This window comes from Podarcis filfolensis (genome assembly GCF_964270895.1).
Source record: "Podarcis filfolensis genome assembly, chromosome: 1".
NCBI lineage: Eukaryota > Metazoa > Chordata > Lepidosauria > Squamata > Lacertidae > Podarcis > Podarcis filfolensis.
This window is the reverse complement of record NC_139604.1, coordinates 97,900,653-97,914,066: the sequence shown is the minus strand read 5'-3', so window position 1 is coordinate 97,914,066 and position 13,414 is coordinate 97,900,653. Positions and strand designations below refer to the sequence as shown.

Here is a 13,414-nt window from a genome sequence, read left to right as displayed (position 1 = left end):
CAACCAGATTTAGCATTATAAGTTTTCTGCACCAAATGAGAACTTCTTGAGGGGAAAAAAATCAGGCTATTGCCACTTCTCTGCTACTGCAAAAAAAGAACAGCAACAGGAAACACAGAAGAAGGTATTTCTTCAAACAGTGCATAGTTAAACTACAAAATTTGCTCCCAGAAGATGCAGTGATGGTCACCAATTTTGCGTTGTTGTTGTTGTTTAGGAAATTAGACAAATGAATGGAGGATAAGACTATTGGTGGGTACTAAGCCTGAATGCTATTCGTTGCTCGGTCCCTGCTCCTGCCCACCTAGCAGTTCGAAAGCACGTCAAAGTGCAAGTAGATAAACAGGTACCTCTCCGGCGGGAAGGTAAACAGTGTTTCCGTGCGCTGCTCTGGTTTGCCAGAAGTGGCTTAGTCACACTGGCCACATAACCTGGAAGCTGCACGCCGGCTCCCTCGGCCCGTAAAGCGAGATGAGTGCCGCAACCCCAGAGTCGGCCACGACTGGACCAAATGGTCAGGGGTCCCTTTACCCTTTACCTTTACAACTAAATACCAGTTGCTGGAAACCGCAGAAGGGGACCTGCTGCGTTCAGGTCCGGCTTGCAGGCTTCCCACAGGTATCTGGTTGAACACTGGGAGAACAGGATGCTAGATTAGATGGGTCACCGGTCTGGCTCTCATGTCCTTTAACATGGAAAACGAAACCTGAGAAAATCCTTTGTAAGGGATTTTCACATTTTTTGGTGCTATGGAATAATTTAACACAGCTTTTAAAAGTATTTAAGGACAGCACTGACATAGATGAAGGGGTTCAAAGTCTTTGCCATGAGTTGTGATTTTGGTCTTGGAGATATTGTGGGATAGTTGTTCCGAGGATGAAGCACTGGAATAAATGTCTGTGACTGTAAAGTTATGGCAGTGTTTCAAGCTATTTATTCTAGACAGTATTTGCAAGATGTTCTAGAGTAATGCACTAAGTGGCTTGAAAGCACTTTTTAAAGCCCACTGCAATGTAAATGGGCTATAAGACGTTGGAAGCAGCATAACCATTTTAGTTGGCACGTAACCAGAATTATTTATAACATTTTATGCTAAAACATCATAACACTAAACCAAATATAAAAATGTATCTATAAGCATCAGTAAATTACTTTCTGCACTGGACAAAAAAAAAAGTTATGTTATACTCCCCTGAGTAGCTAGAAACTTTTTGCTTTACACCTTTCTCCAGTTCTTTTCTGGTTTATCCCCTTCTCTACTTCTGCTCCAGATCCTTGCCTTGGCTTTTATTTTATTTTTTATTTCATAAAATTCATGCATTGCTTGACTGGAAAAAAACCCAGCAACCTCAAAGCACTTTACAAATATATAAAACAAGAAAACAACCCTAGTTTAAAATGTTCAAAAGTTAAAATGCTAGAACAGATTAAAATTCCATCAACTTTCTAAGCATTTAGGTAGACTTCTCTAAGCAAGAATGCTTTTAGCAGGCGCTGAAAAGAGTACAGTGAAGGCACCTGCATGATCTCAATAGGCTGGGAGTTCCTAAGCGTTGGCACCACCGTGCTAAATGACCAAGTTCTTACAAATGCAGAACAGGTATTATGTGGAACCTGTAGTACAGTGGTACCTCTGGATGCGAACGGGATCCGCTCCGGAGCCCTGTTTGCATCCTGAAACAAACGCAACCCGCGTCTGCATGTGCACAGGTCGCGATTTGCCGTGTCTGCGCATGATGTCATTTTGAGTGTCTGCACATGCGTGAGTGGCGAAACCCGGAAGTAATGCATTCCGTTACTTCCAGGATGCCGCAGAGCGCAACCTGAAAACGCTCAACCCAAAGCTACTTTAACCCGAGGTATGACTGTAGTGCCAATTCTGCCACTCAAAGCGGTAGAGTAGGCAAATGTGGGAGTAAGGCGTTCTCATAGGTAGCCAGGTCGCAAGTTGTTACCAATATTAACACCTTGAACTTGGCCTGATAACAAATTGACAGCCAATGCAGTTCTCTGAGCACAGGTGTTATATGCTGGCAATGCCTCACCCCTGTGAGCAACTGTGCTGCATTGTTCTGTACTAAGTGCAGCTTCACATTTTCCTGAACTGCTTCCCAGTTTCATTCCTGGCCCTGCCGATAGTTTCTGTACATGCTCCTGCTCCAACTAAGTTCTGGTTCCCAGTTCTCATACTTTGCTTTCCATGAACTCTCTCCATGCCTATTGTCTTGCATCTGACACCGATGGAATGCAACATTCTTCCTTCTGCAGCCTCACCATGTCTGTTCATTGAGCTTGGTCCTCTCACCTCAAGTCCTTTTGCTCTCACTAATAAAAATTACAATGGGTTGCATATGCAAGACGACTTCTATGAGTGCAGTGGAACTTCCCCTCCCTCTCATCCCCATGTGTCTCCCCCCACATCTGCTATAGGGGAGGACACTTCAGTGCATTTGCAAAAACTGTTCTATTCACACAATAAGTTGGTTTCTGTTCCAGTTGGTCTCCTGGTTTAGAAAATCCTAGTTGCTTCTTGTGTATAGCCTGCATTGCAGGGGGTTGGACTAGATGACCCTTGGGTCCCTTCCAACTCTACAAGTCTATGATTCTAAGATTACGTATGTATTTATGACAAAAAAAGCATACTATCTTCATCTCTCTTCTTTTGACACTGAATTTTAGCAAAGGTATACATTATACGTATTTAATATGTAGCCATCATCTTATTCAGTGTAAATTAAAATAAAGTCCAAAAGCCCCAAAGTAAAATGTAGAGATCTGTGGGAATTATAATGATTTTTCTAGTGATAAAAGTATATCAACTAATCATCTTTCATTTTTTCACAGTTCTCCTCATCACAAAAGAAGCATGCTTTTGTAACAGTATGAGCATATCATGGTGAAAGTTTTATGCACAGAGTCTATCGCTAAACGACTCTGTTGAATTCAGAGGTTTCAACATTAGGTTAAGACAGACTTAAGGTTCCCTGTCCCAGGAATCTGACCTCCCCCTACAAATGATTAATATAACTTATCTGTGTTCTCACACCATTCAGCGTCAGCCCAAGACATTTTGCTGCCTGAGGCAGAACAGCAAATGGTGTATTCTCTCCACAAATCTAAGCGCATAGTATCCAAGGCCAGTCAATTTATTTTGGTACCAGAAGAAGAAAAAGCACCTCTCCTCCGCCCTGGCAGTAAAAATGCAACAATAAACTAAATAACTAACAACATTCTGCCCTTTCGTGACCCACAAAAGCTCCTACCTGGGCTTCACCCTGACACAACTGCAGCGAATGTTTCTCGACCCCAGTGAGCAGTGACCTATTTTGTGGGAGCAGAATCCAGGACACATTCGGCATAATTACGCAAAGACGCAAAGTAAGATTTTGGGGGTGCATGCCATTTATATGGAATTTTGTTTATATTTGAAATTTTGTTCTTGTTCTGTGATTTGTTAACTGTTTTATGTTTCAGAGAAAGAACCTGCGATGCAGATTTTTAATTTCAATTAGTTCTACTAGGTAATGTAGGGATGAAGGAAAGAATAGGAGAAACTGGCTGTTTCCGGGGGGGGGGGTGGTTGCCTGTTGCGGTTGGGTTTCCCCCCACATAAAGCTGTCTTCAGACTTAGAGGATTTATCCAGTCACCTATTATGTTCATAACTATGATGCGGATGTGTACCAACTTGGAGATGTACCGCTCACAAAAGAAAGCTAAGAATGGAGCACTTCATTCATAAATGTAAATGACAGAATCAGAATTTGGGAGAACATGCAACCGCAAACCTGTACAGATGGCATTAACAGATTTTGTTAATATTTTTACACAGCCTTTTAAGACAACAGGATAAGAGCTGTAGTGCATATGAGACTTTTCCAGCTTAGCCCACACAGCACAGAATCCCAAATTAAGTCCTGCTCTGGGACTAATTCCTGACAGTGTATATGTAAACCCATTCCTTCCATAGGCATTCTTATATGCACACCTCCTCACAGATTCCCATACACTTCTCTTGCTTTCACAACCCTTTAATAAGCTTAGACATTTTGTATATTTTTATATTATCGAACATTTATGTTACCAATAGCTTCCTTTTCCTCCTGTTCAGCTTCAAGCTATAAAATTATATATCCTGCTCAAAGGAAAATAAAATAAGAACCAATATTATTTTTTTCTCAGATGGATGAACTAGTATTTCAATATGCAAATTGAAACCTATAGCTGGGATTATTCTCCACAGAGTTACTAATCCAGTGAGGGGTGAGTGAATGCATACCTGTACACACTGACTGTAAGGTCCTATGTTGGCAGGGGCCCAGTGAGAGATGCTCTGTACGTGCAAAACCTGCTTCTGCTGACAAGGTGGCTCACCAGTCATCCCATCATACTTCTGTGCCAGGCAGTCCATCTGAAACAAAAGTCCTTCAGGCAAGGGGACTTCTACACAAACTCTGAAACCACAAGACAGGAAGGCAGTTATTTATTGGTGGCATTCATGCATCTTAATATATGACAGGATCTCTTTCCCCCCTCATACTTAGAACTATCATCATCATCATCATTATTATTATCATTAATTGAATTTATATACTGCCCTATACCTGGGGGGGGGGGTCTTAGGGCAGTTCACAAAATAAAATCAAGATATAAAACCACAAAATACCTAATAAAAATAAAAACAACAACCCAATAGCCCCATCCCCCCCCCAAAAGAACACATTTTAAAAGGGCATAGGATGGAAATCGGATCAACCTGGTTGAAAAGGAACATTTTTGCCTGTGGTGTAGTGGTTAAGAGCGGTAGTCTCCTAATCTGGGGAACCGGGTTCGCGTCTCCGCTCCTCCACATGCAGCTGCTGGGTGACCTTGGGCCAGTCACACTTCTTTGAAGTCTCTCAGCCCCACTCACCTCACAGAGCGTTTGTTGTGGGGGAGGAAGGGAAAGGAGAATGTTAGCCGCTTTGAGACTCCTTAAAAAGGGAGTGAAAGGCGGGATATCAAATCCAAACTCTTCTTCTTCTTCTTCTAAAGGTGTATAATGAAGGCGCCAGACAAACTTCCCTGGGTAGAGCATTCCACAGCTAGGTAGTCACTGCAGAGAAGGCCCATTCTTGTGTTGCCAACCTTCAGACCTCTCGAGGAGGCAGCACATGAAGAAGGGCCTCAGAAAATGATCTCAGGGTCCAGGTATGTTCATATGGAGAGAGGTGGTCCTTGACGTATTGCGGTCCTGAGCTATTTAAGTCTTTATAGGTCAAAACCAGCAGTTCGAATTGGGCTCAGAAACTAATTGGTAGCCAGTGCAGGCATACCAAGATTGGTGTAATATGCTCAAACTGTCTTGCTCCAGTGAGCAAGCTGGCCGCTGAATTCTGCAACAGCTGAAGTTTCCAAACCGTCTTCAGAGGCAGCCCTATGTATAACGCATTGCAGCCCAATATGGCGCCACGTTTTGAAGGGCCCTTCAGTAAGACATCATCATTGTTCCCACTGAGTGGGCCATCCTCTTCTTTGCCACCGTTACCTTTCCCTTTGGGTCCAATCTGTTCCTGTCAGGGAACTGTCATCGGAAGAACCGGTGGTGCAAGGGCTCCCAGAGGTTGAGAGAGACTTATCAGCGGAGGAGGGAACCAGCAGGGGGAGAGAAAGAGCTCCAAGGGAAAGTGAGTTGGAAGAATGGCTCAGAGACAATTCCAGCGAGAACAGCGGGGAGGTTTCAGGGCCTCCTATAGGGACACCCACTCCTCGCCGGAAACTGTCACGCAGAGAGTCCAGAAGACGTGTTTCCGTTAAGGAGCTTTTATGCTGGAAGAAATTCCGTAAACGCCCACTGTCGGATTCTGCCAGCGACTGACGGAGCCATGCTTATGGAGCTCCGTTACAGACAGTGGTTTGTGGATTAACCAAACACTGAGGGACTAGGAACTTTACGCACAAGCAGCTCAACATCCCATCACAGCAATCCGACAGTCCCTGAAAGCAGCTTGTGCAGAGAGGCATCATGAGCAACCCAGCCGGAACCGGAGAAGCAGGAGGAGCTGGAGCGGGTCCAAGCCTGGAAGAAAGGTACCGGGTGTTGGAGGTCCAGCTAGTGCTGCAAACGGCGAGGCTCGATGAGAGGAGGGCTCAGGATGCAGAAAAGGCAAAGGCCCCCCCACAAGCAAGAAAGATGCCAGGATTGGTGCAGAAGTTTGGGGGGGATCCCAGGAACTATCAAGCCTTTAGGACAGAGATGCAGTATGCTCTTAATCTGCAGTTTGATGACTTTCCCGATGAAGAATCGCGAGTGGCGTTTGTGGTTAGCCATCTCAAAGGGGGGGCGAGAGACTGGGTTAGACTCCTGATGGCAGGGCATAATGAAGTCTTGAAAAACGCACGGAAGTTTTTTCGCGCCATGGACCTGATGTTTTCCAGCGACATTGAACAGGGAGTGGTGCGCAGACAGTTGATGGCTTGTAAACAGGGGAGCCGATCTGTCCGTGAGTACTGGACTGAGTTTACTATGTTGATACACAAATTGGGGTGGGATCTATCAGCGGAACCCATTCAAATGCTTTTCGAAGAGGGACTTTCTTCGGCTGTGAAAGACGAACTTTCCCGGGCGCCCAGGGCGGAGTCTATGGACCAGCTGACCAAATCAGCACTGACCATTGGAGCACGCCAGGAGGCTAGAGCCTTGGAGAAGCGGGAAGGGAAAGGGGAGCGTTGGAGGGATTTCCGCATTCCAGAGATTCCGGAGCCAACTTTCCCGCCCGCAGAGCCGATGGAAGTTGGAACAGCGCGCGCGCGGGCAGTTTCAAATCCCAGTGAAGGGCGGAAGAAGGAGGGGAAGAGCCCCAAGAAATGTTATCTCTGCCAGCAGCCAGGTCATTTTGCCAGAGTCTGTCCACAAAGAAAGGAATGGCAAGGGATGGCAGGAGCTGTTGGGGGGAAGGAGGAGGAAGGGCAGGACCAAGTAAAAGCCAACGCCTGACTGCCACCATCAGGGCACAGCAGTCAGGCCAAGGAGCAGTAAAAGTGCCCACGCCGGAACCTCCGAGACCAGCCCTAGTGATAGAGGTGTTGCTAGAGCTGCCAAACGGACATCCCTTAAAGATAAGGGCGCTGTTGGACTCAGGCAGCTCCTGTAATTTTATGAGCAAGGAGTTCGCAGCAGAACACCAGATACAGACAATCCCTTTAAGCAACCCCTTGCAGGTGACCACGATCGATGGGAGAGAGCTGTTGGGAGGAGAAGTCAGCTTACAGACCGTCCCAATGGTAATGAGGGTGGCCAGGCACACCGAAAGAATAGCGTTCAATGTGGCCACCTTGGGAGGGGCTCCCATCATTTTGGGGATGAGCTGGCTAGCGTTGCATGATCCGCTAGTGGGCTGGCATCAGAGAGTGGTCTCCTTTGGGTCAGCACATTGCCTAGAACATTGCAAAGAGGGCAAGGCTCCGGAAGGGGCCAAGGCATTTCTAGCAGGAACAGAAGTAACGGATAAAGGAAAGGTGGCCAAACAATACGCTGACCTGAGCAATGTCTTCAGCGAAAGGGAAGCAGACAAACTACCACCGCATAGACCCTTTGACTGCCAGATCAATGTAGTCCCTGGTGCCCAGCTCCCTGTGGGCAAGCTGTATGCCATGTCAGACAGGGAAATGCAGGAGTTGAGGGAGTTTATTGACAAAAACCTGAAGAGAGGTTTCATCAGAGAGTCCAGAGCGGTGGGGGGCAGCCCAGTGTTTTTTGTGGACAAAAAAAACACGGATAAACCTAGACTTGTAGTGGACTTCCGGGCCATAAATGCAGTGTCGGAACCAGTGGCTTTTCCCATGCCCAGGATTGATGACATTTTGACCCGGGTGAGGAAGGGAAAAATTTTCACTAAACTGGACCTAAGGGGGGCATACAACCTGATACGGATAAGGAAGGGGGATGAATGGAAGACAACAATGTTCACCCCTCTAGGGGCTTTCGAATATCTCGTTATGCCCTTTGGATTACAAGCAGGCTCAGCATGTTTTCAATCGTTCATGAACCACGTCCTGGGACCTCTGCTCTACAAGAATTGTGTGGCCTTCCTAGATGACGTATTAGTCTATTCAGAGAATGAGGAGCAGAATGTAAAGGACGTCAGAGAAGTGTTGAGCCGACTGCAAGCAAACCAATTGTGGGTGAAATTAGAGAAGTGTCAGTTTCACACCAAGGAGGTGGAATTCCTGGGGTACCGCTTGTCAGACAAGGGATTAGCCATGGATCCAGGCAAGGTCCAGGCGGTACTGGAATGGAAGACACCGAAAACGAAAAAAGATGTGCAAAGATTCTTAGGGTTTGGGAACTTTTATCGGAAGTTCATCAAGAACTTTGCCCACTTAACGGCTCCCATCACGGACTGTCTCAGCAGCAAGAAGAAATTTGTTTGGACGGCGGAAGCGGAGCAAGCATTCGAAGAATTGAAAAAGGCCTTCGCTTCGGAAGAACAGCTCCTGCACGTGGATTTACAAAAACCCATGAGAGTGGAAACTGACGCATCAGACCGGGCGGTGGGGGCGGTGCTTCTTCAGCCGGGGAAGGATAAGTCGGAGTGGAGACCGTGTGCCTTCTTCTCGCGGAAGTTAAACAAATCCGAGAGGAACTACACGGTATATGACCGAGAACTACTCGCCATTCACGAAGCGTTCCGGAAATGGAGACACTTACTAATTGGTGCACAACACAAGGTGCAAGTATGCACGGACCACAAGAATTTAGAGTACTGGAGAACGGCACGAGTGCTCAACCAACGGCAAGTGAGATGGGCACAGGAGTTCTCCAAATTTTATTTTGAAATTTGCTATGTGCCAGGCCCAGAAAACGTCAGGGCGGACGCTCTCTCACGCAAACCAGAGTATTTGGAGGGGGAGGGAGCACCCGAAGAGAGACATATCATCCCAGAGGACCGCTGGGTGTGTGGGGCGGCGTTGGTGGGGCAAAGGGAACTGGTAGAGGAGACGCAGAATGATGAATACGCCCAGAATAAGCTCCGAGGTCTAAGGAGGGAGGGAGAAAACTCCGGAGGTTTTGAAGAAAGAAACGGGGCTTTGTATTACAAAGGGGCACTATATATACCCGAAGGGGAATTGAGAGGGAGAGTACTCAAACAGCTGCACGACAGCCCTACAGCAGGGCATTTTGGGCAACACAAAACCATGTGGTTGGTTACCAGGGAATTTTGGTGGCCCAGGGTGAGGGAAGATGTAAGGGAGTATGTAAGAGGGTGTGACCAATGCCAGCGAGCCAAGGGAGAGAGGCGGGCGCCGGCGGGGTTGTTAGAACCGTTGCCCACACCAGAGATGCCATGGGAGGCGGTATCGATAGATTTTATGACTGATCTGCCGAAATCCAAGGGGAAAACCGCCATACTGGTCGTAGTAGACCTGTTAACTAAGATGGGCCACTTTGTAGCTTGCTCACATGCAGTCACGGCGGAAGAGACAGCTAAATTGTTTGTAGAACATATTTTTAGACTGCATGGCGCCCCCTTGAGGGTGGTCTCAGACCGGGGCAAACAATTCACGTCCAGGTTCTGGAGGAAGCTCATGAGCTTACTGCACGTGGAGGTCAATTTTTCGACTGCCCGGCACCCAGAAAACACCTGGGTAACGGCAGAGGAAGTCAATGACGAGGTCTTGATCGAAGCGTTCCATCAAAGGTTCCCCAGGAAACCTCAGTCAGTAGCGAGGTTCCGGAGGGAGTACTTTGGCACCACCGACGAGGAGGAGGAATTGGAAGGATTCACGGGGTCTGAGTTGGAAGAAGGAATAGATTCCGAGGAGGATGAGCACTTAGAAACCCGGAACAGCAACCGGTGGAGGAAAATGTTCGAGACTTCGGAAGATGAGGGAAGTTCTTTCAGGGGTTTTGCTCCCTCGCCTCCAACAGAGGAAGGGAGGGGAGGGGGTGGAGGGGGCCCTGGAGGGGAGGTGGATGTCAGGGAACTGTCATCGGAAGAACCGGTGGTGCAAGGGCTCCCAGAGGTTGAGAGAGACTTATCAGCGGAGGAGGGAACCAGCAGGGGGAGAGAAAGAGCTCCAAGGGAAAGTGAGTCGGAAGAATGGCTCAGAGACAATTCCAGCGAGAACAGCGGGGAGGTTTCAGGACCTCCTATAGGGACACCCACTCCTCGCCGGAAACTGTCACGCAGAGAGTCCAGAAGACGTGTTTCCGTTAAGGAGCTTTTATGCTGGAAGAAATTCCGTAAACGCCCACTGTCGGATTCTGCCAGCGACTGACGAAGCCATGCTTATGGAGCTCCGTTACAGACAGTGGTTTGTGGACTTAGCCAAACACTGAGGGACTAGGAACTTTACGCACAAGCAGCTCAACATCCCATCACAGTTCCCCTGGCATATAGGGAGAGTCCAGATTAACTGGAGAGTGCTGCTCCTTCTCCTTGCTTACATGTTTGAAGAGAGCACACCAACAAGCAGTAACAGCAAGAAGGATGAGTAGCGGCAGGGCCAGGGGGCTCTGGGAATCGGCAGTAGGCCTCCTACTGAGGAGTGGGCCTTGGAAGGTACCCTGTGATGCTGAAACCTGACACCAGCTCTGGTTCAGACACGAAGTTCTCTATATAGCCAGTAAAGAGTCTCTTCATTGTGAAAGCTGACTGCTGCAATTTATGGCAGCCTTCTGTCATAAGCAAGTAGGAGTGGCTACTGGAAACCCCCCAAAACCTGCTCCAGAAGGTTGGGAAATGCTTTGGAACAGCAAGAGAGCATCTGCAGGGTGGAGGTTCATTTGGAGAAAGCAGCTTCCCTCCTGTTCTGTTGAGCCTCCAAATGGAATAAAGAGCCTTCTGTCAATGGCAGGACATCACTGGATACAGCCCCCAGTACACACTGTGCTTTCTCATTCTTCCTTCATATTTAGGCGTGCTTGTTCTAGTTCACAGAGCTTCTGTGAAGCTGCCAAACCCCATACCCTTTCATATCATGCCTCTATAGGGAGGCCCTCCAAATATTTCCACTATCTAGAGATTATTGGCCTTGCAGCCATCAGGAAAAACCTGAAGGAAGTTTTACTTCCCATCTTTGTTCTGGTTGTCCCAAACACTTAGCTGTATTACTGAGGGCACTGGTAACAAGTCATGTGCTGTTACTTGGTTAACTTAGAATCATAGAATCATAGAGTTAGAAGAGACCACAAGGGCCATCGAGTCCAACCCCCTGCCAAGCAGGAAACACCATCAGAGCACTCCTGACATATGGTTGTCAAGCCTCTGCTTAAAGACCTCCAAAGAAGGAGACTCCACCACACTCCTTGGCAGCAAATTCCACTGTCGAACAGCTCTTACTGTCAGGAAGTTCTTCCTAATGTTTAGGTGGAATCTTCTTTCTTGTAGTTTGGATCCATTGCTCCATGTCCGCTTCTCTGGAGCAGCAGAAAACAACCTTTCTCTCTCCTCTATGTGACATCCTTTTATATATTTGAACATGGCTATCATATCACCCCTTAACCTCCTCTTCTCCAGGCTAAACATGCCCAGCTCCCTTAGCCGTTCCTCATAAGGCATCGTTTCCAGGCCTTTGACCATTTTGGTTGCCCTCCTCTGGACACGTTCCAGTTTGTCAGTGTCCTTCTTGAACTGTGGTGCCCAGAACTGGACACAGTACTCCAGGTGAGGTCTGACCAGAGCAGAATACAGTGGCACTATTACTTCCCTTGATCTAGATGCTATACTCCTATTGATGCAGCCCAGAATTGCATTGGCTTTTTTAGCTGCCGCGTCACACTGTTGGCTCATGTCAAGTTTGTGGTCAACCAAGACTCCTAGATCCTTTTCACATGTACTGCTCTCAAGCCAGGTGTCACCCATCTTGTATTTGTGCCTCTCATTTTTTTGGCCCAAGTGCAATACTTTACATTTCTCCCTCTCATCTTGTTTGTTTTTTTTAACTTCAGTAAACACAGATTCCCCAAAGAAGGTTGACTTAGGACATCCCCTCGAAAGCTGGAAATGAATTCCTTTATGCCAACCACATTTCCAACATACTGGTTTAGGGAAGGTGTTTTTCAGAGATGAGCTAATTTTGTGGGCATATAAAGACACCAAAATACCTTTGTGAGCATAGTTTATCTCAACTATGCTGAGATTATATTTGTGTAGGATTATCCAAAATTTGGTTGTATTCAACTAAGTAATATTCATATTAGACCCATTGAAATAAATGCATCTAAGTTAGTTATGTCCATTAACTTTAATGGACCTACTCCAAGTAGGACTACTGTTGAACACCACCCCAAAATATCTAAGGGGCACCAGGCTGGGATGGGTGCTCTATAATATGTAGAAACTTATTTCCTTTATTTGTGGAACTCTTCTTAACTGATTGTATACTGGGATAATACTGAGAATTATTATTATTATTATTTTCTAAGTTATGGAGCATGATATTAGTAAGGAACATTGGATATTTATCTCAAGAAAGTCACCAATGCAATGAGTTTCACAGAGATCCAATTAGTAGTAAAGCTATTACCAAGTGAGGGGAAATATATCTTATTAACTGGAATAAGTAATAAAGCCCTCAACAGGGAAAAAAAATCCTAAAGAATTTGCTTCTTATAAAATATTTTATGCAGCATTAAAAATATTTTAATTGTAGTGTCCTTATTTCATGAATGTTATATATTAAATTTTTTATTAAGAAACAGAAATGAAATACATTTGGATTCCAAATTAAAAGAAATGAGAAGGAAAACATGCTTGTTCTGAATCATGGTGAACTCCAGTATGGATACTGAATAGAAAGGCAAACCTAGAAACGGCAGTTATGGAAGCAGAAGATTGGGAAAATATTCATTAAAACCTGCATGGGAAGACAGGTGAACAGTTGAGCTCCATATTTTTTCCCCACCCTGAAGAGCAGTCCCCTGATATCACTTTATAATCTGCTTTTAAAACTCTTCCAAGTCACAAAAATAGTTTGCAACATTGCCAGAGTTGATGTTCCTGGAAAAGAAGGAAAAAGCTCTACTGCACGAATGTATTTTCATTAGGGGAGTGCATTGCTTCAGCTGCTGCAAAATATAGCTGCTCATGTCCTGGTGGGAGATAGGAGGCTACTATAACAAAACCAGTTCCACGGGTCACCAGTGCCTTTCTCATCCCAGTTTTAAGTGCTGTTTGCAAAGCCCTAAACAGTTTCAGTCCAAGTCACCTGCAGGGCCACCTTCATAGAATCACAGAATTCTACAGTTGGAAGGGACACCAAGGGTCATCTAGGCCAACCCCCTGCAATGCAGTAATTTACCCCTATCAACCTGCCTGCATGCTAAGATTAGCAACAGAGGACCTTTTCACATGCTCACCTTCAAGAGCAGCCAGACTGCCAAGTATGAGGGAGGGAAGGAGGCCTTTCCCACAGTGGGCTCACATCTGGATC

The 13,414-nt window shown here is 46.2% G+C and overlaps 1 protein-coding gene across 1 annotated transcript in view; it reads right to left on the bottom strand.

Moving 5' to 3' along the window:
• DPH6 (diphthamine biosynthesis 6) overlaps positions 1–13,414 on the bottom strand; it is a 242,294-nt gene that overhangs the window by 120,791 nt on the left and 108,089 nt on the right. The window contains exon 12 of the mRNA XM_083614001.1: positions 4,278–4,452. Within this exon, the coding sequence (XP_083470127.1) occupies positions 4,278–4,452 (175 nt within the window). The remainder of the gene's footprint in view (positions 1–4,277; positions 4,453–13,414) is intronic.